This window comes from Halichoerus grypus, chromosome 2 (genome assembly GCF_964656455.1).
Source record: "Halichoerus grypus chromosome 2, mHalGry1.hap1.1, whole genome shotgun sequence".
NCBI lineage: Eukaryota > Metazoa > Chordata > Mammalia > Carnivora > Phocidae > Halichoerus > Halichoerus grypus.
In genome coordinates this window covers 24,589,418-24,617,119 of record NC_135713.1, presented here as the reverse complement: position 1 = coordinate 24,617,119, position 27,702 = coordinate 24,589,418, and the positions used below count along the sequence as shown (strand labels likewise).

Here is a 27,702-nt window from a genome sequence, read left to right as displayed (position 1 = left end):
ATTCCTGGAGCTACACACTGGATTCTCCGGAAGCAGATGCTAAGATGAAGTTTGGGTGCCTGATGTTTCTTAGGGAACTTCACCTGTGAGAGGAGGAATGTGTAAGCAGGATTGGACAGAGGGATCAGTTGAACTATGAGTCAGCCCCGGTGATCCAAGGAAGGAGAGCAAAAAAATCATATCAGTTTCTGTTTTCCTTTTCTCATCTTGAGCTCCATGCATATTCTATTCTGCCACCTCTCATGTGTCCTTCATTTCTGGTCCCTTCTATTTTTACTGAGCACATTTAATGATCCTTTCACTGTTTTTTCCCCCCTATCAAAACCTGCTATTATTTTTGAGATCCCCCCCCCTTTTTTTTAGCATATTGGGAGTTTAGCCAAAGGTCAAGTATTGTGTTATGTTACAATAAAAGGAAGATAGTCCTAGAAATTAAGATCTAGAAAGATCTTCATGTTGTCTGAACCCCTTGTATTGCATGCACATGAGGAGATTGGTTGAATCCTGGTGACCAGCCTGTTCTTTTTTATTCATGTAGTTAATGGTACTGTTCTTCTTACCAACCTGTGAAGGAACACACGTAAAAACTCTTTTTGTCAGATGCGGATCTAGAAACAGTCTGTTTTTAAATAAAAATATTTTGCTACTTTACTTTTATACTCACTTTTGTTTTTCCCCCTCAGGCCATCAAGCCCTGTCGTCCCATGACCAACAATGCTGGCAGACTTTTCCACTATCGAATTACAGTCTCCCCTCCTACAAACTTTTTGGTAAGTTCCTAACAAAGTTAGATTTCATTTCATTTATTTTATTTTGTTTATTTTCAAATTTCATTTATTTTAAAATGTAAATGGGTTGGATATGTACAAATAGGTTTAAGTGTGAATAGTCTCAATACTGATTCAGTTTCTAAATTTTCTTTAAAAAAATTTTTATGTTGATAAAACTGGCCTTTATCATAATGACTTTTCTGTTGCTTCCTCTCATTATACTACTTTCTGTACCTTTTTTCAGTTATGTTTTCAGTTCCTCATAGTAGCCACATTCATAATAGCCATGACTTTTGGAGCTATTCATTGGAACTGTGGAGTCAGAAGAATGTGTAGAACACTTTCTCATCTCTTAAAAATTAGTGAATAACTCATATATTATATCTAGTGACCCAATCAAGAAGGTCTATTTATTTATGACAATAATAATAATACGTAATATTTGTTGACTATGGTACCAGGCACCACTCTGAGTGTTTCACATGTATTAACTTATTTCTCACAACAAACGGATGAAGGAGAATTATTATCCCCACTATCCAGATGGGGCAGTGATCTCTGTTTTACAGATGAGGTTAAGTAACTTGCTTAAGATCATTCAGGTAGTAAGTGGCAGAGTGGGGATTTAAACCTGGACAGTGTGACTGGGTGTGCATGGCTGTCTGCTATTCCACTATGCTCTGTTGGCTTCCACAGTGCAAAGTTATTAATTTTATTACCTCTGTCATCAAGAGATTTCAATTTCAAAATTAGGTTATTAGTAATTATATATTTTAACAACTTTATCAAGATGTTCATATACCATAAAATTCACCCATTTAAAGTGTATATTTTATGATATAATTCTTTTCACAGAATTGTGAAACCATTACCACAATCTAATTTTATTTTTTTAATTTATTCATTTGAGACAGAGAGATACAGAGAGAGAGAGAGACAGAGTAGGAGCAGTGGGGAGAGGCAGAGGGAGAGGGAGAAGCAGACTCCCCGCTGAGCAGGGAGCCTGATGCGGGGCTTGATCCCAGGACCTGGAGATCATGACCTGAGCCAAAGGCAGACGCTTAATGACTGAGCCACCCAGGCGCCCCCACAATCTAATTTTAGAACATTTTCATCATCCATCCTCAAAAGAAACCCTGTACTTATTAGCAGTCAGTTCTTTCATATCCCTCAGCCTTCAACAACTAAGATACTTTCTGTCTCTATCATTAGCCTGTTTAGATATTTCATGTGAATGGGATCGTAGAACGTAGAAAATGTGATCTTTTTCGCCTGTTTCACTCAGCATAATGTTTTTAAGATTCATCCATGTTGTAACATAGTAACTTTATTCCCTTTTTTTTTTTTTTTTAAAGATTTTATTTGTCAGAGAGAGAGCACAAAGCAGGGGGAGCGGCAGGCAGAGGGAGAGCCAGCCTTCCCCACTAAGCAGGGAGCCCAGTGCAGGACTCGATCCCAGGACCCCGGGATCATGACCTGAGCTGAAGGTAGATGCTTAACTGACTGAGCCACCCAGGCGCCCCAAACTTTATTCCTTTTTATGGACAAATAATATTCCCTTGTGCGGGCATACTATATTTATCCATTTATTGAGTTGATGAACATTTGGGTAGTCTCCACTTTTGGGGCTCTTATGAATAATGCTGCTGTGAACGTTTGTGTAGAAGTTTCTGTGTTGATGTATGTCATCATTTCTCTTGGGTATAAACCTAGGCCTGGAGTTGCTGGATCGTGTGGTAACTCTGTGTTTAATATTTTGAGGAACTACCAAACTGTTTTCCAAAGTGGCCGTACCTTATTACTTTGTTTAAATTATTACATTATTTTTAATTTACACCAGCTTTATTTAGAGTTATTCAAATAGAAAGTAACAGTAGTATTGGCAAAACAACCAATGTACGTGTGGGTATTCGTTAGCATCCTCCTCTGGTTCTTTGTGTGTGTTTAAAAGAATAATGTTCAATACCTGTGTTAAAAACCGCGTTTTTCAGGGCCCGTGGGTGGCTCAGTTGGTTAAGCATCTGCCTTCGGCTCAGGTCATGATCCCGGAGTTCCGGGATCAAGCCCCGAGTCAGGCTCCCTGCTCAGCAGGGAGTCTGCTTCTCCCTTTCCCTCTGCCCCTCCCCCTGCTCATGCTCTCTCTCTGTCTCTCTCTCTCTCCCTCACTCTCTGAAATAAATAAAATCTTTTAAAAAAAGTGTGTTTTAGGTTACCAATCTTGATAATTAGTTCCATATTTAGCATCTAGGATTAAAAATGGTGGTCTATAAGAATAGCATAAGGAAGAGAATTTGTACGCGTGGATTAACTAACATTTGTATATTTTAACTACATATTCAATTTTCAGATAATTAAGATTTTTGACATTATGTGGGAATTGATTTGTTGCCATATGTGGTGGGGTGGCTTCTTGGAGGTCCTTGGAATGGAGCTGGGAGGGGTTGAGCCTCTGGCACCCTGAGGCCTTTCAGGGCCTTCCAGGCTGTTGCTAATCTTGACTCTTGTGATGCTGAGTCTTTTTCCACTTTGAGCTTTGAGTTGACTGTGCTATTATCTTGTTCTTGTTAGGACTTTCGTTAGTTCAGGAATACAGTTCAGAAAGAGTAGATCTGGTAGTATTGTGGGATTAAATAAAACAGTTTCCTAGAGAATGAAGCCATATAGCCTTTTTTCCCTTTATGATACCCATAATAAACATTCTTGATGGTCTCAATATGTAAATATTACTGAAGCCAGAGAATTCCACCTAAAATTAAACTTTTATATAAAGTTCTCCCTGGTTGTTTAGAAGAATGTTCATGGAGCCCATGGAGTCCATCCATTTCTCCTGTTGGTACCTTTGTGTTCTCATGGATTTCTGTACATGCAAATCATGTTCTTAAATTCATGCTTTGTATTTCTGTTTGCTTTTAGACTGACAGGCCAACTGTTATAGAATATGATGATCATGAGTATATCTTTGAAGGATTTTCTATGTTTGCCCATGCCCCCCTGACCAATGTAAGTATGTGCTAATTGACTGGCTTTCTCCTTTTCCTGTACTCTCTTCCTTCCCTTAATTCTTTATTTCTAAAAGTCAAAATAAATTTCTTTTCTTCTGACTTGTAAGTAACATTTACTTTGCATCCCTGTGCATGAGCTGCAGGAAGTCTGTGGCGGCGTGTGTCAGGTGGGGGTGTGACATCTGTGCTAATGAGTCACAGGTTTGGTCCACATTAAATGGTGTAAGTAAACATGTGTTAGAATAACATTTTGAGAGTGTGAAAGATGGAAAAAGAAGGATAAACTGTGGAATAATGTGTCAAAGCTATTTTGGGCTGGGTGTCCTTCAAAAGAAAGTTGGAAAGTTTTAAGAACAGCTATTATCTAGTGTCTAAGCAATAGGAAAAGAAAGAGAGCTGTGTTCGGGACACCTGGAGCCTGCATTAACTTCCTACATTTTTCTGCTTTCGAATCCCAGGACTATGTCTTCTTTAAGAGATTTTGTCTGACATAGAGATCTGTGATATTTTTTACAGGTATTAAGGTTGCTTTGTTTGGTAATTGGTTCAAATGGAAATTCTGTTATCTGTGAGTCAAAATCTTGCTGTCTCAAAGCTAACAGTCTTGGGAATTGTCTTACTTATTCTGTATTATAGTTGGACATAGAGTAGAATTTGTTGGCTGCTCAGACCATATCAGTATACTTTACCCAGTCCAGATGCTGTTAGAGAACTTACGAAATTACAGCTGTGGTGTATCTACATCAAAGTACAGTGTTCTTTAATCCTTTCTGAGTTGGTTATTAAGACATTACATCCGCAGTTTAAAAAGTTATTTAAGGGCTCCTGGGTGGCTCAGTTGGTTAAGCGACTGCCTTCGGCTCAGGTCATGATCCTGGAGTCCCTGGATCGAGTCCCGCATCAGGCTCCCTGCTCGGCAGGGGGTCTGCTTCTCCCTCTGACCCTAACCCCTCTCATGCTCTCTGTCTCTCATTCTCTCTCTCAAATAAATAAATAAAATCTTTAAGAAAAAAAAAAAAAGTTATTTAAGTGCTGTTTACTCAGAACGTGAAATTCTGTTCCATTGGAGAGTAAAGAATAAAATTTTTGCCTGACCTTGTTCCTTTCTGTCGTTCTTTCTTTCTTTATAAGTAGACATGATTCTATAGTAGTGGTACTAATTTAAAACAAATTGTTTTCCTAATGGAATTTTCCTTATTCCACAATATATTTTATCCTAGAGAATTTTCTTTGGAAAGTGATGACATTCTATATATAAAAATAAAATCATTCGATAATACATATTACCTCCACCTCCAGTGTGGACTGTAATATAGAAAAGAGCGTAATATTGGACTGTTCTTTTTTTGAGATATAATTGACATAAACCATCATATTAATTCCAGGTGTACCGTGTAATAATGAGTCAACATTTGTACATAAGCAAAATGATCACCACAGTAAGCCTAGTAACATCCAGCACCACACATAGCTACAGAATTTTATATTGGACCATTCTTAACAGTCTTTATGAAAAGGCACTAAGAGGTTTTGAGTTTTGATGGTTTCTTCACTTTTTTTTTTTTAAATGTCTCAGGCACGCAAACCCTTTGTTACACCGAAACCTCATAGTCTCAGGGTGGAAAAGGCCATTGGAGGTCCTCTAGTCTAGCTCCTCCCACATAATGCATTTCTCTCTTTTTTTCCTCAGTCGGCTTGCAAATATAAATAATTTAGTTACCATGAAAATATTTAAAATTATCTCTTATTTCCTTGGAGGTAATGTAGATAGATCTCATTTAACTTTTAGGATCACCTTAATCAAAGGAGGAAAGCAGTGTGGCTTCAGAGAGACCAGGGTTTAAACATTAGTGAATTCCACTTATTCGCTGTGTGATTTGACCTTTCACCTCAGCCTATGATTTGATCTTTATAATCCTTGATTTTCTCATCTCTAAGATAGAGGGATTATAGCAATCTTACTGGTTTTTGTAAAAAATAAATGAGATGACACGTGAAAAGTGTCATGGTTTTTGGCATACATGTTGGCATTTCTTATTTTGGATAAGATGTCAGACAGACCTGGGTTTGTGTCTTCTAATTCTTTTTTTTTTTTTTTAACCAATTCTTAATATTTATGTGACCTTGGAGGAGTGATTCTTTGAGCTTTATTTAAAGCCTGTCAGCACAAGGTTTGGCACTGAGAGGCTGCTAATGCTCAGTTAATTGCAGTTGTTACTGTTATAAAATCAAAGATAGAACTGAAAATTGCTGGCTTCAGCATATATTTTATATAAATACTCAAATTCTTCAAATTTGAGAACTTCACTCTGTAATGAGAAGATAAGCCTCATCATTTATGTTAGAGATGTTGATAAAATAAATCGAGTTTTAAGCTGAATGTTGTACAGTTCATAGGGATTAGATCCATCAAAGGCCTCTTGAATTTGAAATAGCCTCCCAGAAAAAGAATTATTAAATCGCTTTACTGATCTGATTCATTTTCTTGCTAGAGAGAGCATATCAGTAAGAAGGGCATGCAAATGATGGTAATGTTAGAATCTCAACCAATCTAGTTCTGACAACTTTTCTTAAGATCCTCTTCAACTGAAGTGGATTGAAAGCCTTGTTGGCTAAGTATAGAGCATTTGGGAGCATTTTATCCTTTTATATAGCACATCTGCTATTACTTAGAATACCTGATGTTATTAAGGACTTTGACAACATAACTAAAGTTATAAAGATACATGTATTAGATGCATAATGTCTTATCCTGTCCTCAAAAGCGCAAGAAAACCCCTGCTTTTAGATGGCTTTCCATTTCCAGTGGCCTCACTGCCCTGGATTTAGCCATTCAGCATCTGGAAGTAATAGAGTTAGAATGTAGAAGTTTGGGAGGGTTTTTTGTTTCTTTACAGTAGGATGAAATAAGAGTTAATAAGAGTTAATGTCAGTCTTCAAACAAGTTTTAAGAAATGGTAGTCATTTATATTATTTGACCATTGACCCTTCAATAAATTGAGCTTGCCATATGTAGAAAAAAATGACAAGTTCTCTTTGAGTCTTAGAGAGAGATAAAAGTGAATAGAAAAGAAGATCTTGCTTTCCCAGATTTGTGTATCTCAGAAGGGCTCTGGTGGTATGGATGTGAGCCCAAAAGAAAATAAAGTATATGTAAGAGAAGAGCTCAAAGAAAGAATCCCAAAAAGGGATTTTAGTTGAAATGATATGGGGAAAGGACTGTTCTTGCATAAATCATCTAGCAGAATTGCTTTTGTGTGTCGTAGAAGGAATAACTTTTGCTCTTTCTTTGCCTGCCTCTTGACTTCCCAAGGGCTGGTCCTTTTTTCTTCTGGGTGCTCTCTTCTGAGTAATACAGTCTCACCCACAGGTTTTCCTTTTGTGCATCTTCTGATCCCCACCAAATTGATATTTATAGCTATGACATGGTTCCATGCCCCACACTCACATTTCATATTGCCTTCTGGACATACCCACGTTGATATCCCCTCAAGTACCTCACCCTCAACCTATGCAAAACTGAACTTATCCTCTTCCTCGCATATTGAATTTGAGGTACTTGGGGGACACCCTATGAATTTCTTTGTATTAATGCCATTGTGATTTATCTTGTCATTAGGCCAGAAATCTAGAAATTTTTCTCTCTTCTTTCTTGTCTTTCACTTCCACATCAGAATGGTCATTGTATATTTCAGTAACATCTCCCATGTTTAAAATTTGCCCCTTGCTTCCAGTCTTCTCTTCATTTGGCTCCTGGTCTATTTCATCAGACTCCAGTCTGGTCTTCTGGTCTCTTGCCTTGCAATGCATAAGGCATATGCATAAGGGAATGCATAAACCATTCCCACAATGTTTACAGAACAGCCCATTCAAAATGTAAACTATGATAGTCTCTCACTTAAAGTACTTGGGTGACTTTGCATTGCTGTAAGGACAAGCCCTTAATCCTTAACGTGGTTTATATGGTCTGCATTACATAGTTCATACTTTTCCTGTCTTAGAATCTCCTTGCTTCTCTCTCTCCATGTATTTCACTCCTGAATAGCTAAAAGGCTTGGTCTTCCCTCAGCTCCCTACTCTCTGTCTTGCTAGAAACTAAACGCCTATTTTTTCCCAATTTAATTCTGGAAAATTTCTCCCCATCTTTGAAGACTCAACTCAAATGTTACCTTCTCTTTGGTTCTTTTGTACTTTATACTTTGTTGTTTGCTTTATTTGTTTTAATTGTACTTACTACATTATATACATTATATTTTATTTATACTTGCTTACATGCCTGTCTTCCTCTTTAGATCCTTACCTTTTAAAAAAGATAGAGGGGCGCCTGGGTGGCTCAGTTGTTAAGTGTCTGCCTTCGGCTCAGGTCATGATCCCAGGATCCTGGGATCGAGCCCCGCATCTGGCTCCCTGCTCAGCGGGAAGCCTGCTTCTCCCTCTCCCGCTCCCCCTGCTTGTGTTCCCTCTCTTGCTGTTTCTCTCTCTGTCAAATAAATAAATAAAATCTTTAAAAATAAAAAAAAAAAAATAAAATAAATAAAAAAGGTAGAGGCTGTGGCTTATTTTAGAATCACTACAGACCTAACACAGGTTGTTAGCAAAGGATGGGTATTTAAAAGTATGAATAATATACAAATTTGGAATTCTCAAATATTTTTAAATGATTATAAGAATAAAGAACTTAAAAATAATCGTGGCCTTAGTATATCACTTCACTTCGTTTAGAACTCATTATTAAAAGTTTGAAAATGGATTTCTTATTAAAGTTAATTATAAATTTCACTCAAATTAGCCACTATCCTTAAAAGAAAAAAAAAGCACCAAAGAACTGAACTTCATTTCTGAGAAAAAGATTTCCAGTAGATGGCATTATAAGACTATTTTTGGTTTTCTTGCCATTCTTTTTTTTTTGCTGGTAGAATTAAAGTTTGTTTCTTTCTGATTGCTGTGATTTGTAAAAATGATTACATCTATAAAATCATCTTATGGACAGATAGAACGGCCAGAAAAGCCTACTTAACACATCTCTAGGCTATTCTTTTCCCTAGGTTGTCCGCTAAGCCACGTCAGTGACCTCACACTTTCCCTCTCATTCCTTCCTTCATTGAAAAATACACTTATGGAAAACCTATTATGTGTAGACACTAGGCTAGTAGTCTGATGACCAAACAAGATAGATGTGGATTTATTTCATCTGGGCCTTCCTTCATTTCCACACAGACCCTGAGTGTCAGAACAGGTAATGAGAGGTGTATACTCTGGTGGCTCAGAGCTGTGGTCTAGAGCAAGATTTTCCTTTACCAGCTACCTTAGGCAAGGTACCTGATGCCTCTGCCTTAGTTTCCTCCTCTATACGATGGGGATAGTAATTATGCCTATCTTACGGGTGTGGTTTCGCGAGTGACCATACGTGAAGCAGCACAACAGTGCCTGGCTCGGTAAGTGTTAGCTATTATTACTGTTATTACCATAGTTGCTTTTGCTCCGGAGCCGGATGGGCGGCCTGAGTTGTGTGCACTTCAGTGACTTACGAATCTATAACTGGTGGGTTGGCATCCTGCTATCACTAATATAGTTGAAGAGCTAAAGATTCTGAAAGATTTTAAAAACCTGAGAAAAAGAAATGTTTAATTGTGATTTTATCAGTACTTTAGAGGTGATATGTTTGGTTTTAGTGGGTTCTTATGTTTGTGTTGCTGCTGCTAATGCAGTTAATTAAGCACCAGCATTATGCAGGTTTCCTGGAGAGGCCGGACTAGCTGGGTTCTTGCCATTAAAATCCTGCAGTTGTGGTCAAAGCTTCGTGTACAGTACTGTTAGCAGCTTGGATTCAGGTGAAACCTTCTCATTTGGTTCATGGCAAATACGCATGCACTGGAAGCCTGCAGGAGGGTACTGCAGAACTGAACTTCTCATTCTTGTTGTTGCAGATTCCACTGTGTAAAGTAATCAGGTTCAACATAGACTACACAATTCATTTCATTGAGGAGATGATGCCTGAGGTAAGAGGAAAGATTATTTAATAGCCCGATGTAGTTTGCTCTTTTTGCTTATTTCACACTTAAATCTTTAAACCGTTAAACTTGGCCAGCTCTGGCTATTTGCCATAGGAATTCCCCCAAAGAATGGTGTTCGCTGTTGAAAGGGTCACTGAGCTGTAGCTCTAGGAGCAAGGTTAAAACTTGGGTCATTTTTCAACTTCTGTTGACCTATTTTTGAACTTATTTCTCCTCGTGTTGCATCTGCTGATAGTAACATTACATCTATTTCCAGTTTGTTTTGGATGGGGGACAGATTCTGGTTACTGGTCGTTATCAGAGGGGAAATTAGAACAGTGAAACCGAATCTGATAACTGTTGGAATAATCTTATTCATTATCTCCAATGACAAGATCAATGCTTGGTTCATTTTTCTTCCCATATATTTACATATTTTTCCTAATTGTTTTTCATTGCGGATGCTCAGCAGCAGATTTATCTAAATATATGCAAGAGGTTTAAAATTCCAAAGCAAGATTAATGTGAATCTCAGAATGATTCATTGCCTGATCTTGAATTTAGTGGTGTCAACAAATCACACTAAGAAATAACTAGACAGCAAACAAGCTTATGCACTTAACATTTGTTGAGTTGGGGTCGATTTCCTGAGCCCCTGGCTCTTCTAGCAAACCTTGTTTAACAGTGAAGCCCTGTCGTGGAGCACTGAGGGGGATTGATGAGCATGACACACAGGCTTAGTTTGCACCTGTTTCATTCTGAGCAAGTCCTGGTAATTCTACCTGTCTTTCAAAAAGAATTAAAGAGAAAGGGCCGCCCCTTCATTCCCCAGCTTAGAAGGGCTTTTTTGCTTCCTTTTGATTTTTAAGGTCATAAGCCTTCATTTGCTATTGTAAAAGTTGATGACTTCTGGCGTGATCTCACCCAGGGTGATTTATGAACCCTGAGCAAGACAAGTAGGAGGAAGAATTATGAGACAAGTCTCACTTATAAATATATCATCTGTTAAGCTTGTTTACAGGAGAAATTTTGGTACAAAGTTTTGTAGTTTTTCTTAGCCCTCTATTTGCCTTCATTAAGAATTTGAACTTTTTGGCACAAAAGACCTCTTTTTATGGTAACTGTAATGGTGATTCTGCATGTGTGCGAAGGGTGGGGGTGAGCAGGGGTGGGGTGGGGGGACAAACCTATTAGGGCCCGCCAGTGTGTGTATGTGTAGTTTGAATTAACAAAGTCCCCAGGAAATTCTGATTCTGAGATTTAATTGGCTAGAAAAATATAATGGGATTTTAATTTTTAAATTTCACATCATTTTATTTGTATGTTTGCAAGGACTGAGTTTACATTTTTGTAGGAATCCTAATGGCATTATTGCCTACTTCATTTATGTCTGAAGCCAATGAACTGTTGGACAGTGGCCAAACATTTTAGGAAATTACATGGTTTCAGTATAGTTTTAATGCACACTTTTAAAGACACTTGACTAGGACAAGTGAAACCTTCAGTCAGTATACATTTACAGTATTATAGTAATTTGATTTTGGTTTATTTTTCAGAATTTTTGTGTAAAAGGACTTGAACTCTTTTCATTATTCCTGTTCAGAGATATTTTGGAATTGTATGACTGGAATCTTAAAGGTAAATAACAAGATTTAAAGAGAAGTGTAATGCTTGTAGAAGAATGTTGTAGTATATATAAAAACTTCTAACAATGGGGAGACAGTTGAAATTCCCTTTATTTTTTAAATACTCAAGGAAAAGTATATTATTCATAGGAACACTTAGTATCATTTGACGTGAATAAGACCTTATAGGTCTTATTTTAAATTTGGATAAAATTTGACAGTGTTCATTACCTAAGATTACCATTATCCATTACCTAACTGATACCTAAGAAGATGGTATCAGTTACTATGAGTAACTACCTTGATTTATGTACATTAGGGAAAATCTCAATAGTTAATATTTTAAATCTATTGAACTTTACTGTAATAAACTTATTCCAAGATGACAGTTTATTAAAATTTCAGGGGCGCCTGGGTGGCTCAGTCGTTAAGCATCTGCCTTCGGCTCAGGTCATGATCCCAGGGTCCTGGGATAGAGTCCTGCATCGGGCTCCCTGCTCAGTGGGAAGCCTGCTTCTCCCTCTCCCACTCCCCCTGCTTGTGTTCCCTCTCTCGCTGTGTCTCTCTCTGTCAGATAAATAAATAAAATCTTAAAAAAAAAACAAAAAACAAAACTTCAGTTAGCCTTCAAAACACACATACACACTTTGAGCTATATCAGTTCAAAACTTGGTTCTTAGATAATTGTTCATTCCTTTGGAAGTGTTAGTATTCCAGCAGACATTGACTTACTTATTTTTAAAACAGTGTATTGATGAATGGCTTTTCAAACCAAGTTTTTAATAGTATTTGTTTTTTTCCCCCCCAGTGGTGTTGATTAAAATAGAAAAGGATTAAAACACAAGCATATTATATCATGCAGTAGTTCAACTATAACAAAAATCTTTATATTTTTGGACTTCTAGAAATAGTTTTACTGCATATGTCATGTACGTGGTATATCCTTGGGGCCTTTATTCTCCTCTGACTTTGGGTAGTCCCCTCACTGCAGTCTTCATTGGATGTTTGTGGCAGTTATCACATGATTGACTGAACTGTTGGGGAGAAGGAGGGGTGGTGTTTTTTATGTCCCTACTTCTCCAGTGGTGTTTCTTTGTGGTTATCATAAATCTTAGGAATTAAGCCACAGTGTTTGTTTTCTGAGGCTGTTTTATTTATTTTTTCTTTCCTTTTCACTTGTTTGCTTTAGGCCCTTTGTTTGAAGACAGTCCTCCCTGCTGCCCAAGATTTCATTTCATGCCACGTTTTGTGAGATTTCTTCCAGGTAAATCTTTTGGCTTGTCAGTGACCTGGTGAGATAGTACATCTGAAAATAAGCCTGCCGTTCTCTTTTTAATCTGTAGAGACAACTTCCCACCTCAGACACTGTTAATTATCTAATTCTCAGGTCAGGGATGAAATGTAAAATTATACACTCTGATTTGTACCCCTGTGTAATTTATGGTAGCCCCGAATTAGATGAACGGGACAAGTGATTTATAAATTTTGAAAATCTACTTGATAAAATATCATGCAAGTGTTCAAAGTAACATGGAAAAATGTCGCTCTAAAAAATGCATATAGTTAATTGGAAAATAATTAGTATAAAATTTTATATGTAGTATAATTATAACTATGCTAAAAATTACTGCAATAATAGGTATATTAATGTGGTATTATTGGTGGTTTTTTCCTATTTTTTTGACACATTCACTTTACAGTGAAAAAAATGTTATTTTCTCACTAAAATATATAAGTAAATAATTTTATTTTTTTAAAGCAGTATTTTAAGTTTTAAAATTTTTTTCAAGAGTCTAGCTGTGAAATATGGCGTTATATTTGTTTTTAAAAATGGCTGGATTTTATGAAATCTTTGGATGCCTTTTTGTTTGTAAAATCTTCACCTAAATGAATTCATCCCTAGAATCTCACTCTGGCATCTCACTTTCCGGTGACATTCCTCCAACCTCTCATGTCCTAGTCCGTCTGCTTCTACCTGAATCTTCCCTTTTCTCCCTGGGTGCAGCTACCTTTCTTTGCTTTCTCACTTAAGTCTTATGCTCTGATGTCTGTCTCTTAGCTCTGGCGACCTCAGCCCTTGTGCCAACCACCACCTTCCACTGAAATGTCAGTTCGGCCTTTTGGTTCTCAGTGATACTGGGGAAAAAACAATTTGCTGCGATAAATCTGTGGTCCACAATTTCAGCTGGGGAGCTTTTCAGAATGTAAAATGTAATGTATTGCTCACATGTCCGCAATTTCAGGAAATCAGCCCTATGTTCATGCTCTCCTCATGCCTCTTGTCTTCCTGGGGGCTGGAGACCTTACCTCCCCTATGCCTCAGAACCCTGGTTTGAGCCTGTCAGACCTTGGTCCATTCACAGCCCGGCTTTGCTTGGGTGCCCCACTCCCTCCAACCCTACCCTGCCGCAGCTGCTGATGCCAAAGCAAGCCTCCCAAAGGCCACATCCAGTGGACACACTGCAGTTTTGGTCTCTTCCCTGAGGTGGTACCTGGGCTCTTGACCCTGTCTTCTGTGTACTGAGCTCTCCTTGCTTTCCTCCTGGCTCTCTGATTTGTCTTTTGTGCCTTCTGTTTCTCATCTACTTCTAGTTTAGAATTGCCTCAAGATTTTGTCCTTGATACCCTTCCTTCAGTTCAGACACTCAGTCACAGTGACTTGTTTTTATTTTAGTATAAGAGTTACTAATATTTTTGGTATTATTGTTAATGCTTATTTCATTTGGAAAATGCATTCAGAAGCTTTTCTCCTTTGTACAGCTGGTTTTATTTTATTGAGAAGTCTATTCATGTGAATGCATCTTTGATTTTATAATGGAGCTTTAGCAGCAGACTTATTAGAAGATGGTGCTAGAGTGAGCTTGTTGAAAGCCTTTCCTTTCTCTATCTGCCTGCCTCTAGGCGTTTTATGACCAGACAAATCTCTAAGAGAAAGTGGACAGTTTTAAAATCATCTTAAAGAAAAATATTATGTCAAAGATTTACTTCGTGGGATTTGAACTCTTGCAAAATGTTTCTTATAATTATTGTAGGGATAACATTTAGGTTGTCATAAAGAAAGAGGCGTATTGATTTATTTTTAAGCAGGATTTACCTTTTCATTAGACTTCCCTTTGAAAATACATATATTAAAACACCCTGAAAGATACAGAAAAATATCTAACATATAAAATGCATTTTGGTATTAGGTGGCAAATTATGATCGATTTGTTTTTTACAGTATGACTTCATTAAAATCTTTTAGAAAATGGTGAATTAAAAAGAAAAACATTTTAATATATATTTTCATTTTTTTTCTGTACATAGGTCATTTCTACCTAGTTGTCATCATACTAATATGTGATTTGCGTCCTAGTTTTTACTAATTTATTGAGCAGATGGATAATTTTAAGGAACATGGTACATAGTGCCAAATTTCTTATTAAAAGAATAGCATCAATTTATGCTGCCATGAAAAATGCATTCTTAGTCTTCACATTTTGGACCCTTCCTCTTCCCCTTCTTCCCTTCTTCCTCCTTCCTTCCTTTCTGTATCTCCGTGAGGCTAAGGAGTAAACAGTGTCTGTCTTGTATCAGTGCTAACATACTACTTGGCAGATAGCAGGGACTCAATAAATACTTGTTTACTGACTTTATTTAATTGATCACAGTAGTGCCTTAGTTAATGATTCATGTATTTTGTTACTAATATTTTGTTACTAATGAGAGTGAATGAACTTTCAAATATTCTTTGGTATTATCTCTTATTTTTAAAAAGTAAACCTTTGAAGTATAACACAAACTGTGCACGTATCATAAATACAAGACTCAAGTGAATTTTCACAAAGTGACTATGACTGTGTACTCAGCACCCAGATCAAGATTACCAGCATTCAAGACCGCCTTTGCAGTCACTTCCCAGCTTCTCAAGGGTAGCCTCTATTCTGACTTGAAAACACCATGATAATTTTACTTGTTGTTTAATTATAAAAACTAGAATTGTGTGTTCTTTTTGTTTTTGTCTTCTTTCGTATTATGTGTTTTTGAGACGCCTGTTTCAGTTAACTGTAGTTGGTCCATCCTCATTACTACATAGTATTATATGTATTTAACCTATCTGTGATTAATGGACATTTGGGTATTACCTGTTTTTGGCTCTTTCAAACAGCATACATATGTTCACCATTACCCTTGTACTTGCCTTTTGGGGAGCATATATTGATGCTTTCCCATTGTGGATATTTACCTAGGAGTGGAAATTCTAGTTGTGTTTATATTAAGCTTTGTAGATAGTTTCCAACAGTTTCCCAAAATGATTCTTTTATTTTCCCTTCCCACCAGCAGTGTATGGGACGGTTCAGGTTATTCCACATTCTTACCAACACTTGGCATTTTCTTTCTTTTTCAAGTTGGCCATTTTGATGAGTGTTCAGAGGTATCATAGTACAGTTTTAATTTTCACTTCCCTAATGACTTATGAAATAGAGCATCATTTCATATATTAATTGACTATTTGGATATTGTCTTTTGAAGTGCCTGTTTGAGTCTTTAGCTTATTTTTCTGTTGGGTGATGTATGTCTTTTTCTCATTTACTTGTTAGGTATTTTTATATATACACCATGTATGAGACTTTTGTCAGGTGTATACGTTGCCGGTACCTTCTCTGTGGGTTGCTTTTTCACCGTCTAAATGGTGATTTTTGATGGACAGAAATTCCTAATTTTAATATAGTCCAATTTACATATTCTTTTATGCTTATCTTGTTTATGAAATCTTTGCTATCCTAAGGTCATCAAGATACTCTCCCTATATTTTCTAGAAATTTAGATCTCTAATCTGTCTCAAAATTTGTTTTTCTACTTGGTATGAGATATGAGTCAAGATTCCTTATTTTTATTTTATTTATTTATTTATTTTTTAAGATCCTTAATTTCAGTATGGATATCCAGTTGACCCTGCACCATTTATTGGAAAGATCATTCATTCTTCACAGAATTGAAGCGTTACTTTTGTCCCTTATTCGCTCAGCTGTGTGTGTGAGTGGGTGTGGGTGTATGTGTGTGTGTGTGGGTGTATGTGTGTGTACACAAACGATGTGAAAGTGTATAAAGTAAAAAAGTAAATACCCCCTTGTAAACATGTGAAGATGAGTAGATGCTATATATGGTTTGGTTTGTATTCATTTTACCCTATATAGGGAAATTTATGCTTTTTTCTTTAAGTGGGGATAACACTAAATATGTTATACAACTTGCCTTTTTTACTCAACTATTTCAGATGTCCTCTATAAAAATACATTGCCTCATTCTTTAACACCTTCATAGCATTCCATTGTATGAGTGGACATTAATTTTTATGACCATTCCTCTAGTGACAAATATCTTGGAGGTCTCTCTTTTTTTCCCATTATGTATAAATACTTTGACAGTAGTCTTATGCGTCTCCTATAAGGTAGAATTCTAGAAGTAAAATTATTTGTTAAGACAGTATTTGTAAAATGTTGCCCATTGTTCTCTAGAAAGGACATGATATGTAGCTCTAACCAGCATTTTTAGCAGTACCCTTTTTTGGTATATCTGCCAACACTGGATATCAAGACTTCTACAATTGGGTCCATCTGAGAGGCACAGCGTAATCTCATGGTTATTATTTGCATCTTACTTGAACTCGTATGAGAATGAGCAGCTTTCATATATTTCAGGTATTTCATGATCCTCTCATGCTCATTTGCTTTTCATCTGTATCAATTTATTATATCTAATTGAAGTTTTATCAGTTATTATCATTTTTCTTTAGTTTCCCAGTTTACCCAGTTTTGAAGATAACTGTCTCATTTGCTCCATATGAGTTTATCCAAAATTAAGCTTATAGTTTAAACCAAGGATTATTTAATTCAGGCCAGTTGACCAGGAGTCAAATCACAGAGCAACTAGATTATTGAGATTTTAAGGATTTTCTCAAATTTTTGTTTCCTTCCAATACCCGCCTCTACCTTGGGTAGCCAAACCATTGATAAGAGCTCTGGTAGAATTAGTTTAAGGTTTTATTCTTGCTGGAGCTGGGGCTGGAGCTAGGGCAGGGCATAATTCAAGATAGGAAGGCTGCTCTTATGGGAAAGGCTGTTCACTGCTTGTATCATCACTGTTAGCAAAGCTTCAGAATTCCTTAATCAGTTGTTTGCGAATTGGTTATTGTGCAAATTGATTTCTGAAGATTGCCCCATTCTGGAGAAGTAGTTTGCAGGTATGGCTGAGAGAGAACCAGAGGCTGGGAGACTATCTCAAAATTCCCAGGGAACCAAGTGCAGTTTAAAGAAACATCAATTGATACAGCATCTTTTTCTATTTGGAAAGTAGCTTTTTTGGAGGGAAGTTTAGAAAATACCCGTTAATACAAATTTTCAAAAGTTAAGATTATGTAAAGACATGTTAGCAGGAATATACAGGAGACATGATAATGCAGTTATACAGTTATTCTCAGTGTAGGCAAAGAGGAAGGCATTTTTATAGTTCTTAAAATAACTATTACACTGTTGAGAAATACTTGTTTGACCAGCCATATTCTTACCACAAATTCCCTAACAAATTGCCCCCCCACCATATAAATAATCAAGCAATATAAACTGAGAGAATTGGGTCTCTAAGAAACAGTTTATAAAGTCTGTCGGTTCATTAATGACTGTCCAGATTCATTCCCTGAAACACAAACTCCAGTTCTTCCCGAATAATGAGCCGTTGTCACAGTTCCAGTCCCAGTGCTGGCAGAATTCCTGCTAACCTTAGCTTACCCGTTTTAATTTCTCATTTATATCATGTCCTATTTATCTCAGCCAATGAGATAAAAATTACTTCCTAGCCCTCAGTGACATAGTTCCATAAATCCCCAACATAAACATGTAGCAAAGCAGACAAACCAAAAGAGCCAATTCATTAACATTAGTAAATTCATGGCAGTCTGCGAGCAAGTGGCCATGTTATTTATCTGCTTTAGGAAGTCATTCCCACAGATATTTATGGAGTATCTTTTTTTACCAGGCTGGGTGTGAGGGACGCAGCCCTTGCCCCATGGGCTCTGACAGGACTCTAGTCTTGTCTTCCTTTTTTAATATTTCCATAAGGATTGCGCCCCAGTACCGAACCTGGAGCAGTGCCTCGATCCCCCTCCTTGGTAAACCTTTCATTTCAGGTTCTCTGTCCTGGGTTTCTGCTTTGTCACAGTGGTAAATATCTGTCTCTCTAGATTGTAGTTGCCATTTAAAATACTTAGCAGGTTTCAACATGGATTTATAATTTCTCCTTCAGCATTACTGACTTCTCACCTGATGTGTGTATGCTTTTAAATGTTTCTGGTTTCTGTGCTGTGGTAAAGCTCTACTTTCTCATTAGCAGCTTTGCACCCAAAGGTAAAAGCATTCTTACAAGCATTTGGTGGCCTTTTCTTTTTTTCTTTTTTTTAAAGATTTTATTTATTTATTTGAGAGAGAGAGTGCGTGTGCATGAGTGGGGGGGAGGGGCAGAGGGAGAGGGACAAGCAGACTTCCTGCTGAGTGCAAAGACTGAAGCGGGGTTCGATCCCAGCACCCTGAGATCATGACCTGAGCCGAAATCAGATGCTTAACCGACGAGCCACCCAGGCACCCCGTGGCCCTTTTTCTTTACCTTTCAGGTATTCTTCTCCTAAAACGGGCCCTGTCCTTGGTTTGTAGGCCCAAGTATTCCTCTCTTCCAATAGCTTTTTTAGTTTTTTAGTCTTTTCACTTTAAGTTCATTGCACTTAGTCTATTTCACTTCTATTTGCAGTGCCATGAAGTCAGCCCTCTGTAACTGCCGGTGGGGAGATTTTAGTGCTATTCTGTATACCTGGCGTTGCATATATTTGCTCCTTCTACCATGTACCACCTTCCCCAAATAAAATCTGAGCCTTTTTTTCTAATCCTTATAACAAAACAACACTCTCTTCCTTCTTATGGCATGCTGGGCTTCTGATGGATTCTTGTAGGCCCACAGTGCTCTTTAGTGATACTACCAAATATAGAGATTATGAGCCAAATACTATTTTACTCCTTTCTTGGTTCCTAATGAATCTAGTCAGTGTGCTAGTTCTTCTCAAAGCTCCCTAGGGTTCCTTTTTCTCTCTGCTGTTCTCTCTGTATACACATGCAGTGTAAATCATCGTATTCTGGCGTTAGTGTTCTCTTCTCCATCTGTTTGCCTCAGACTCCCTAGAAGTAGAGACTGCTGTGGGCTCAGACAGACAGGCATCGTGATAGGCATTATGGCTTTGCTGGGCTCCTTAGCAAAGAGGGGAGCATCAATGATTGAGGAGAGCATGTTATATGCAGGGAGATTGAAATGTCTTTTGAGACAGACTCTTGAGAAATACGCCCTTTACAATGGAAGTTTCTTAATCAAAGGTGACTCTTGGGTTTAAAGCAGATGTTTTGTAATGAGGCATAAAAAATTTCACTGCTGTGAGCAATAATCTGAATCAGTAGGTATAACATGTCCTCATGTGGGTTGATTGTATTTTAGTCACTTCTTGGACAATTTTTTTTTTTTTTTTGGAGACTCAATGTCTTTGATTAAGAGAACTCTGTTTTCAGAATGTCATCTACACAGCTTCCTCTAGGAACAGTTGTGATTAATTATTGTTAGCCTACATGCTTCTTGAGGGCCTAGAGCTTGTGTTTTTGTTTGTTTTTTCCATGACTGTGACATGGGACCACTCATAGTGCCTGGCACATAATGGTAATAAACCTGCTCATCAGAAAATAAAATCCAGAGCTCTTCCTGTGCTCTGTAGAAGCTTTGCAAGATCCAGCCTCCCTGCCACCTCTTTCACATCTCTTCCTTCCCTCATTCCATCCACGTTGCCTTTTTGCAGTTGCTGGAACACATCAATCCCACTTTACTATAGGCCTTCTGCTGTTTTTTCTATCTGAGACACTCTTCTCCCAGATTGCTACATAATGCGCTCCTCTGCTTCTTTCTAGTCTTTGCTCACATGGCACCTCTTCATGGATTCCTTCCCTGACCACCATTTTAAATACAGCTGCAGTCCTTCACCCGTTTTGAACCTTTATAGAAGAGTCTTTATCTTGACCTGATTTATTTTGTGGTTGTTTTTTACTGTGTCTTTCCCTTCTCTGTTTTGGTTGTTTAGATCACCACTGTATTTCTAGGGTCTGGAAGAGTGCCTGCTGCTTAATAAGTGCTCAGTAAATGCTTGTTGAATATAAACAAGTATTTAGTGAATAAATGCATGCCTGCATATATGGTGACTCTGTAGCAGTGCTGTCTAGTTCCATAACAACATCTGAGATTAAAAGAAAACACAAAGATCAAAAAGAAATTTTGACCTTTACTCTCTTCTTTCTCAGATGTGTAGTCCTGTCCAGGTTCTTACCCCCAGCAACTCATATTAAAGACCTTTCGGGATACCTGGGTGGCTCAGTCGGTTAAGCATCTGCCTTTGGTTCAGGTCATGACCCCGGGGTCCTGGGATCAAGTCCCGCATCGGTCTCTTTATTCAGCGGGGAGTCTGCTTCTCCCTCTGCCTGCCACTCCCCCTGCTTGTGCTCACTCACACTCTCTCTCTCTGATAAATAAATAAATCTTAAAAAAAAAGATCTTTCATCCTCTTTTTCTAGTACCTCAGATAATCCTTGGGTGCCATTAATTCCTCTAGCACAAATAGGACACCTTCATTTGTGCCCTCCCATCCCCACCATCCTGGTCCCTTGTTTCTCCATGAAGTGCTTGGCCCTATACTGGTGTTCCTAGCATATCTCATGACCTGGGGAGGGTAGTCATTGTCCTCCAAACCTTCAGCGTTCTTGTCCTTTCTTGGGTTGGGATTAGGCAAAGAACAGGCACATATTGATCAAGAAATTAAGCCCAGAAAGAAGGCAGAAGAAGCCTGTGAACCCAAAATTAATGCCCACATTATATGAATGTCTTTGGTTCATCAAGTACCAGATTAATTGGCTCTTTCCAAGGTATTTTAATTATGTCCTTTGTTGTTTTTATCCTCTGTACTTGGTAATATATGCTTCTGTAAGCCTCAGAATACTTGGTATTTTTTCCATGTACTAACTCCATAATGATCTTCATGATATTAGTACAGCCTTTTTAGCGCTATTCATCACGGCAGGTGCAGCACATTAGTACCAAAAAATTAGACCATAATGCAACAATAGCTTATTGGAAACATCCATAAATATCTCATAAAAGCTTAGAATTTCCTTAAGACAGTAATATAACTTCTAAAGAGCTTTCATCTGTTACCTTAGAAAGAATGATAAAATATTTAAGACATAACATAGTTCTGTATATTATAAACCATGGCTCTTTATGCTAGGTGGTTTTAAATTTATTTAGGTAGGTACTTTTTTTTATTTTCAGACCTCACAAATGGAGGTTTTTATCATTTATAATGTTGTTGTTACCATTTTAGTAAATGAGATGGTTTATGAGCACTGTTCATCAATGAAACAAATGGTTTTTGTGTTATTTGGCACCTGGTTAAACAATGTAAATTCTAAATTACTTTTTTATAAATGTTCTTTTTTCCCTCACTGTCTTGTTTTTCCTTATTTGGCTGATGATTGACTATTGAGTAGCTTTATTTTTCCCTCTCTTTCCACTCCCACCCAAGATGGAGGAAAAGAAGTGCTGTCCATGCACCAAATTCTCCTTTACTTATTACGGTGTAGCAAAGCCCTGGTTCCCGAAGAGGAGATTGCCAATATGCTTCAGTGGGAAGAACTTGAGTGGCAGAAATATGCAGAAGAATGCAAAGGCATGATTGTCACCAACCCTGGAACGGTATGTTCTGGTGCTTACACGTTCTGAGACTGAACCACCTTCTTTCCAGTTTGAATGTTCAAAAAAACAGTAACAGAACATTTTAAAAGTTTGAAGTATTCATTCTTGTCCTTTGAGTAATTTTTCCTTTTAAATATTTAGCAAATAAAAAAATACTATAATGTAGTCATATTTAGTAGTAAGTTTATCTGATTAGTTTTTAGATATGTTCAGATCTGATTTTTTTTTTTCTGAGTATAAAAGTAATATATCATCATTATAAAAAGTTAAGAAAATAAACAGCCCAAAGAAGACAATAAAGTTATCCATAATTCCATTTACCAGAGATGTTACTATTCACTTTTCTAGTCTCCTTAGATACTTTCATATTGTCTTAAAACAAAATTGGCATCATACAGTTCAGTATTCATATTTAGACCTTTTTCTTCTCATCCTCTTCCAGAAACAACAATCACAAAATTATTTTTCCATAGTCTTAAATTTCTTTACAAATGTAATTAAAAGGCTCCTAAGTTATTTAATTAAGCCCCAATTATTGGACACCTAGGTTGCTTTCAGATTTTTGCTGTCACCAATATTGCTGTATTGAATTTGTATATGTGTATATAAGCACATATATACATAAACATGTATGTATCCTTGAATGTGTGTCCATTTAATTTTTTAGGAAGAAGTCCTGTAAGTGAAGTTAATAGGCTGAAGATAGGCACATTTTTAAGGCCTTGGATACGTGTAAATTGCCTTCTAGAGGGCTGTAAAATTTGCACTTTGACCAAGAGTATATGAGCATGCCCTTTTCTTTGTTTTGGTTATACTGTACTAGTCTAACAAAAAAACTGTCTGATAGGGAAAAAAATTATATAGTTCAGTTTTGTATTTATTTTGGTTTCTAACAAAAATTGATATTTTAAATGTTTATTGGCCTTTCATGTTTTCTTTTGATAATGGCCTATTAATATCCCTTATCTAATTTTCTTTTGTGATATTTGTCCTTTTTTATTGATCCTTTGCCATACTTATTACAAATATTTCCCATTTCTTTGTTTTTTAAGTGTTTTGTATTAAAATTAGCTTCTAATATTAATTTTTGAAGTAAAAATATAAAAAATAAAGAGTAGAATTAGAAGTTAAATAGGTTTCTCTTATAAAGAAAATGCTTTTATATATTTATATGAATTATAATTTTTTCTCTGAAGTATGTTATTGTTTCATAAAATAGTTATATATTGGCATCTTATCAGGATAAAGTTTTCCAGAAATGGAGAATTAAAATATTTTTATGTAAAAAAACAGAATAATCTATTTAAACAAAGCTGTTGTTTTTAAAAGGCTGCCAAATTGTTTAATAGCCTTGATTCATAAAAATAAAGACTCTGGATCAACTTTTTGTAGCAAGACAGTAACATCTGCACAAACAAAATGTTACTATTTACAAAGCAAACATTCCAGCTAATACTGATTGTTTCAAACAAGTCTAGAAAGTGCAAGTGTTTAATAAAAACATGTTTAAACATAAAACTTGTTTAAAACTTAAAATCATACAATTTTTGCTATTATATTGTTAAACCATATAACTAATTGTTAAAGTAACTCTAAAAGAAATACACAAGTCATAGCATTATGACAGTATAACTCTGAATTTTGTTTTTCTTCTTTAAACAGTTGCATAAATTTACATTTCTTCTGCCAGTTTTATAGCAGGGTCAGAAGATGGGTGGGAGTGAGGGTGGTGGGAGACACACCTTTTCATCTTGGTGGGTCTGCTTGAAGAGTCCCATGGTCTACAGTGCACACTTTGGGAATACTTTCACCGTGGGGCTTCTTTCCATAGCTTGGTTAACATTTCCTGAAATCCTAGAATCAGTTGAAGAGCTTTTGAAAATGTATGAATGCCCTGATCATCCCTACCCCATATATACTCCCAAGTAATGGGGCCCAAGGATCTGTTGTTAAAAGAAAAAAAATCTCCAGGTGCTTTTCTGATTCACCCCTTCATGGTTTTGAGCCATTAGCATAGAGGACATTTACTCCATTACCATGATTATCATTTAGCTCATTTGTTGGGCTACTACTATGTGAGTCAGGTGCTAGTGAAGTCTACACATTATATATGCTGTTTGTCCAGGCGCAGACTCATGGCATATCCATGTGAAAGGAGTCTGTGATGAATTGTTGAGTCCATAGACCAGTCAGTACAAAAGCCAATCAGGAAAGCCTGTATCTGATCTCAGGTGAGATCACTGGACCAGGCTGCCAGGGATACTTTATAAATGCTACAGGGAGGTCTTTAAGGAATCGAGAAATTGTATAACTTATTGGCATGATCAAATGTGTATACTTGGGAGGATACATGGCCAATTTTGAAGATAATGAAACCAGATTAGTCAGGATGAAAGGTTTATGTTAGAAAGTAATCAGAAATAAATTAAGAAAGGTAAGTTTGGGTGCCAGACTTGGGAACATGTTAAAGTTAATAAAAATATGTTTAAAGGAGGAAAATATCCTGAAAACTCAGTATCACAAAAACATCCTTTCATTATATCTTTTGCGAATAGAGCAGAGGAGACATGGCAGTATATTTCATCCTCTGCAGTACTTGCTTTGAAAGATTACCCAGTGGTAAGAATATTGGGGAATTTATTAAATTTTTCAAGCCATTATGGTCACATTAAGTACTTTATTGCTGCAGAACTTAAAAGAATTAATCTCCCTCCCAAGGCACTTTGCCTCTGCCAGGGAATACTTTGGTCATTAGCGAGAATATTTTTTATTCTTCCTCAAAGCTGGTGTGATGGATATTGTAGGGTGTGGCCAAAGTCTAGAACTTATTTCATCTCTCCCCGCTATAAATTTCAAGATGCTATAGATATTTTAAATCACTGTTTCCTTGGTTGATGCCATAGTATGGTGTTTAAAATCATGAAAACATGAATAATTCACTAACATTTTCAGTTGTGCAACTCTTTTAAAACTGTATCCTGCTGCTTTGCTATACAAAATTGGAAGAACAAATATTGTGAAGATGTCAATGCTACCTAGAGCAATCTACACATTTAATGCAATCCCTATCAAAATATCATCCACTTTTTTCAAAGAAATGGAACAAATAATCCTAAAATTTGTATGGAACCAGGAGAGACCCCGAATAGCCAGAGGAATGTTGAAAAAGAAAAGCAAAGCTGGCGGCATCACAATTCCGGGCTTCAAGTTCTATTACAAAGCTATAATCATCAAGACAGTATGGTCCTGGCACAAAAGCAGTCACATAGATCAGTGGAACAGAATAGAGAGCCCAGAAATGGACCCTCAACTCTATGGTCAACTAATCTTTGACAAAGCAGGAAAGAATGTCCAATGGAAAAAAGACAGTCTCTTTAACAAATGGTGTTGGGAAAATTGGACAGCCACATGCAGGAGAATGAAACTGGACCATTTTCTTACACCACACACAAAATAGACTCAAAATGGTTGAAAGACCTAAATGTGAGACAGGAGTCCATCAAAATCCTAGAGGAGAACACAGGCAGCAACCTCTTCTACCTCAGCCGCAGCAACTTCTTCCTAGATTCATCGCCAAAGGCAAGGGAAGCAAGGGCAAAAATGAACTGTTGGGCCTTCATCAAGATAAAAAGCTTTTGCACAGCAAAAGAAACAGTCAACAAAACCAAAAGAAAATGGACAGAATGGGAGAAGATATTTGCAAATGACATATCAGATAAAGGGCTAGTATCTAAAATCTATAAAGAATTTATTAAACTCAACACCCAAAGAACAAATGATCCAATCAAGAAATGGGCAGAAGACATGAACAGACATTTTTCCAAAGAAGACATCCAAATGGCCAACAGACACATGAAAAAGTGCTCAACATCGCTCGGCATCAGGGAAATCCAAATCAAAACCTCAATGAGATACCACCTCACACCAGTCAGAATGGCTAAAATTAACAAGTCAGGAAACGACAGATGTTGGTGGGGATGCGGAGAAAGGGGAACCCTCCTACACTGTTGGTGGGAATGCAAGCTGGTGCAGCCACTCTGGGAAACAGTATGGAGGTTCCTCAAAAAGTTGAAAATAGAGCTATTGTACGACCCAGCAATTGCACTACTGGGTATTTACCCCAAAGATATAAATGTAGTGATCCGAAGGGGTACGTGCACCCCAGTGTTTATAGCAGCAATGTCCACAATAACCAAACTATGGAAAGAGCCAAGATGTCCATCAAGAGATGAATGGATAAAGAAGATGTGGTAACATATATACAATGGAATATTATGCAGCCATCAAAAAACCCCTGAAATCTTGCCATTTGCAATGACGTGGATGGAATTAGAGGATATTCTGCTAAGCGAAATAAGTCAATCAGAGAAAGACATGTATCATATGATCTCACTGATATGAGGAATTCTTAATCTCAGGAAACAAACTGAGGGTTGCTGGAGTGGGGGGGGGTGGGAGGGATGAGGTGGGCTGGGTGATAGACATTGGGGCGGGTATGTGCTCTGGTGAGCGCTGTGAATTGTGTAAGACTGTTGAATCACAGACCTGTACCTCTGAAACAAATAATACATTATATGTTAAAAAAATAAAAAAGAAGATAGTAGGAAGGGAAAAATGAAAGGGGGGGGAATCGGAGGGGGAGACAAACCATGAGAGACTATGGATTCTGAGAAACAAATTGCGGGTCTAGAGGGGAGGGGAGTGGGGGGATGGGTTAGCCTGGTGATGGGTATTAAAGAGGGCACGTACTGAATGGAGCACTGGATATTATACGCAAACAATGAATCATGGAACACTACATCAAAAACTAACGATGTAATGTATGGTGATTAACATAACAAAATAAAATTAAAAAAAAAAACAAAACCCAAAATCTTGGCAACAATTCCTAGACCTAAATAACAGGTTGCTACTGATGAAGGGCATTTAAAATAATTTTATATTAGATTATCTGTGACCAAAATCTTCTCTAGCTTATTAATTTTGAGAGCAGAAGTCAACTTTTTCAGATACTAGGGACCTTTTGACCGTTAAGTGACATTCAAATATTCTTTTAAAACTTAAGTGTAAGTTGTTTTTTAACATGTATGAATTTACACAAATCTATTCACTTTGTCACCTGCTTGGATTTGTCAGATGGCTGAATGCGGCTACAGCTGGGGGAGGTGGGGTAACCAGCTTGTTTCAGTTGCTGGAAGGTTTCCTGGTTTTACCATTGAAACCCCTCTGTCTGGACAAACCAGGCCGCCAACGAGACTTTAGTTGTAGGCATTGTTTTATGACAAAATGAAGCTGTTGGCCTCCATGTGGATCAATTCTGTAGCCTTTGACTCTAAAGCAGTTGAGCCAAAGATGCCACCATCTCTTGGTAAGAGTTTAGTTTCTAATTAGGGACTGCTGTGAGAATTGAGAATAAGCAAGGAGGTTGCTAAAACTCTTATGATTTTACCATCTTTTTACAAACAAACTTTTAGGATAAAAGAAAGTTATTTTGTTAACTGAAGAA

At 37.1% G+C, this 27,702-nt stretch overlaps 1 protein-coding gene across 8 annotated transcripts in view; it reads left to right on the top strand.

Annotated features, from left to right (window-relative positions):
- Nucleotides 1-27,702, top strand: part of DROSHA (drosha ribonuclease III) — a 119,387-nt gene that overhangs the window by 28,236 nt on the left and 63,449 nt on the right. For all 8 annotated transcript variants that reach the window (XM_078066596.1, XM_078066598.1, XM_078066600.1 and 5 more), the window contains 6 exons: nt 684-770; nt 3,684-3,770; nt 9,700-9,771; nt 11,322-11,403; nt 12,580-12,654; nt 22,027-22,196. In XM_078066596.1, coding sequence (XP_077922722.1) covers nt 684-770; nt 3,684-3,770; nt 9,700-9,771; nt 11,322-11,403; nt 12,580-12,654; nt 22,027-22,196 — 573 coding nt within the window. The remainder of the gene's footprint in view (nt 1-683; nt 771-3,683; nt 3,771-9,699; nt 9,772-11,321; nt 11,404-12,579; nt 12,655-22,026; nt 22,197-27,702) is intronic.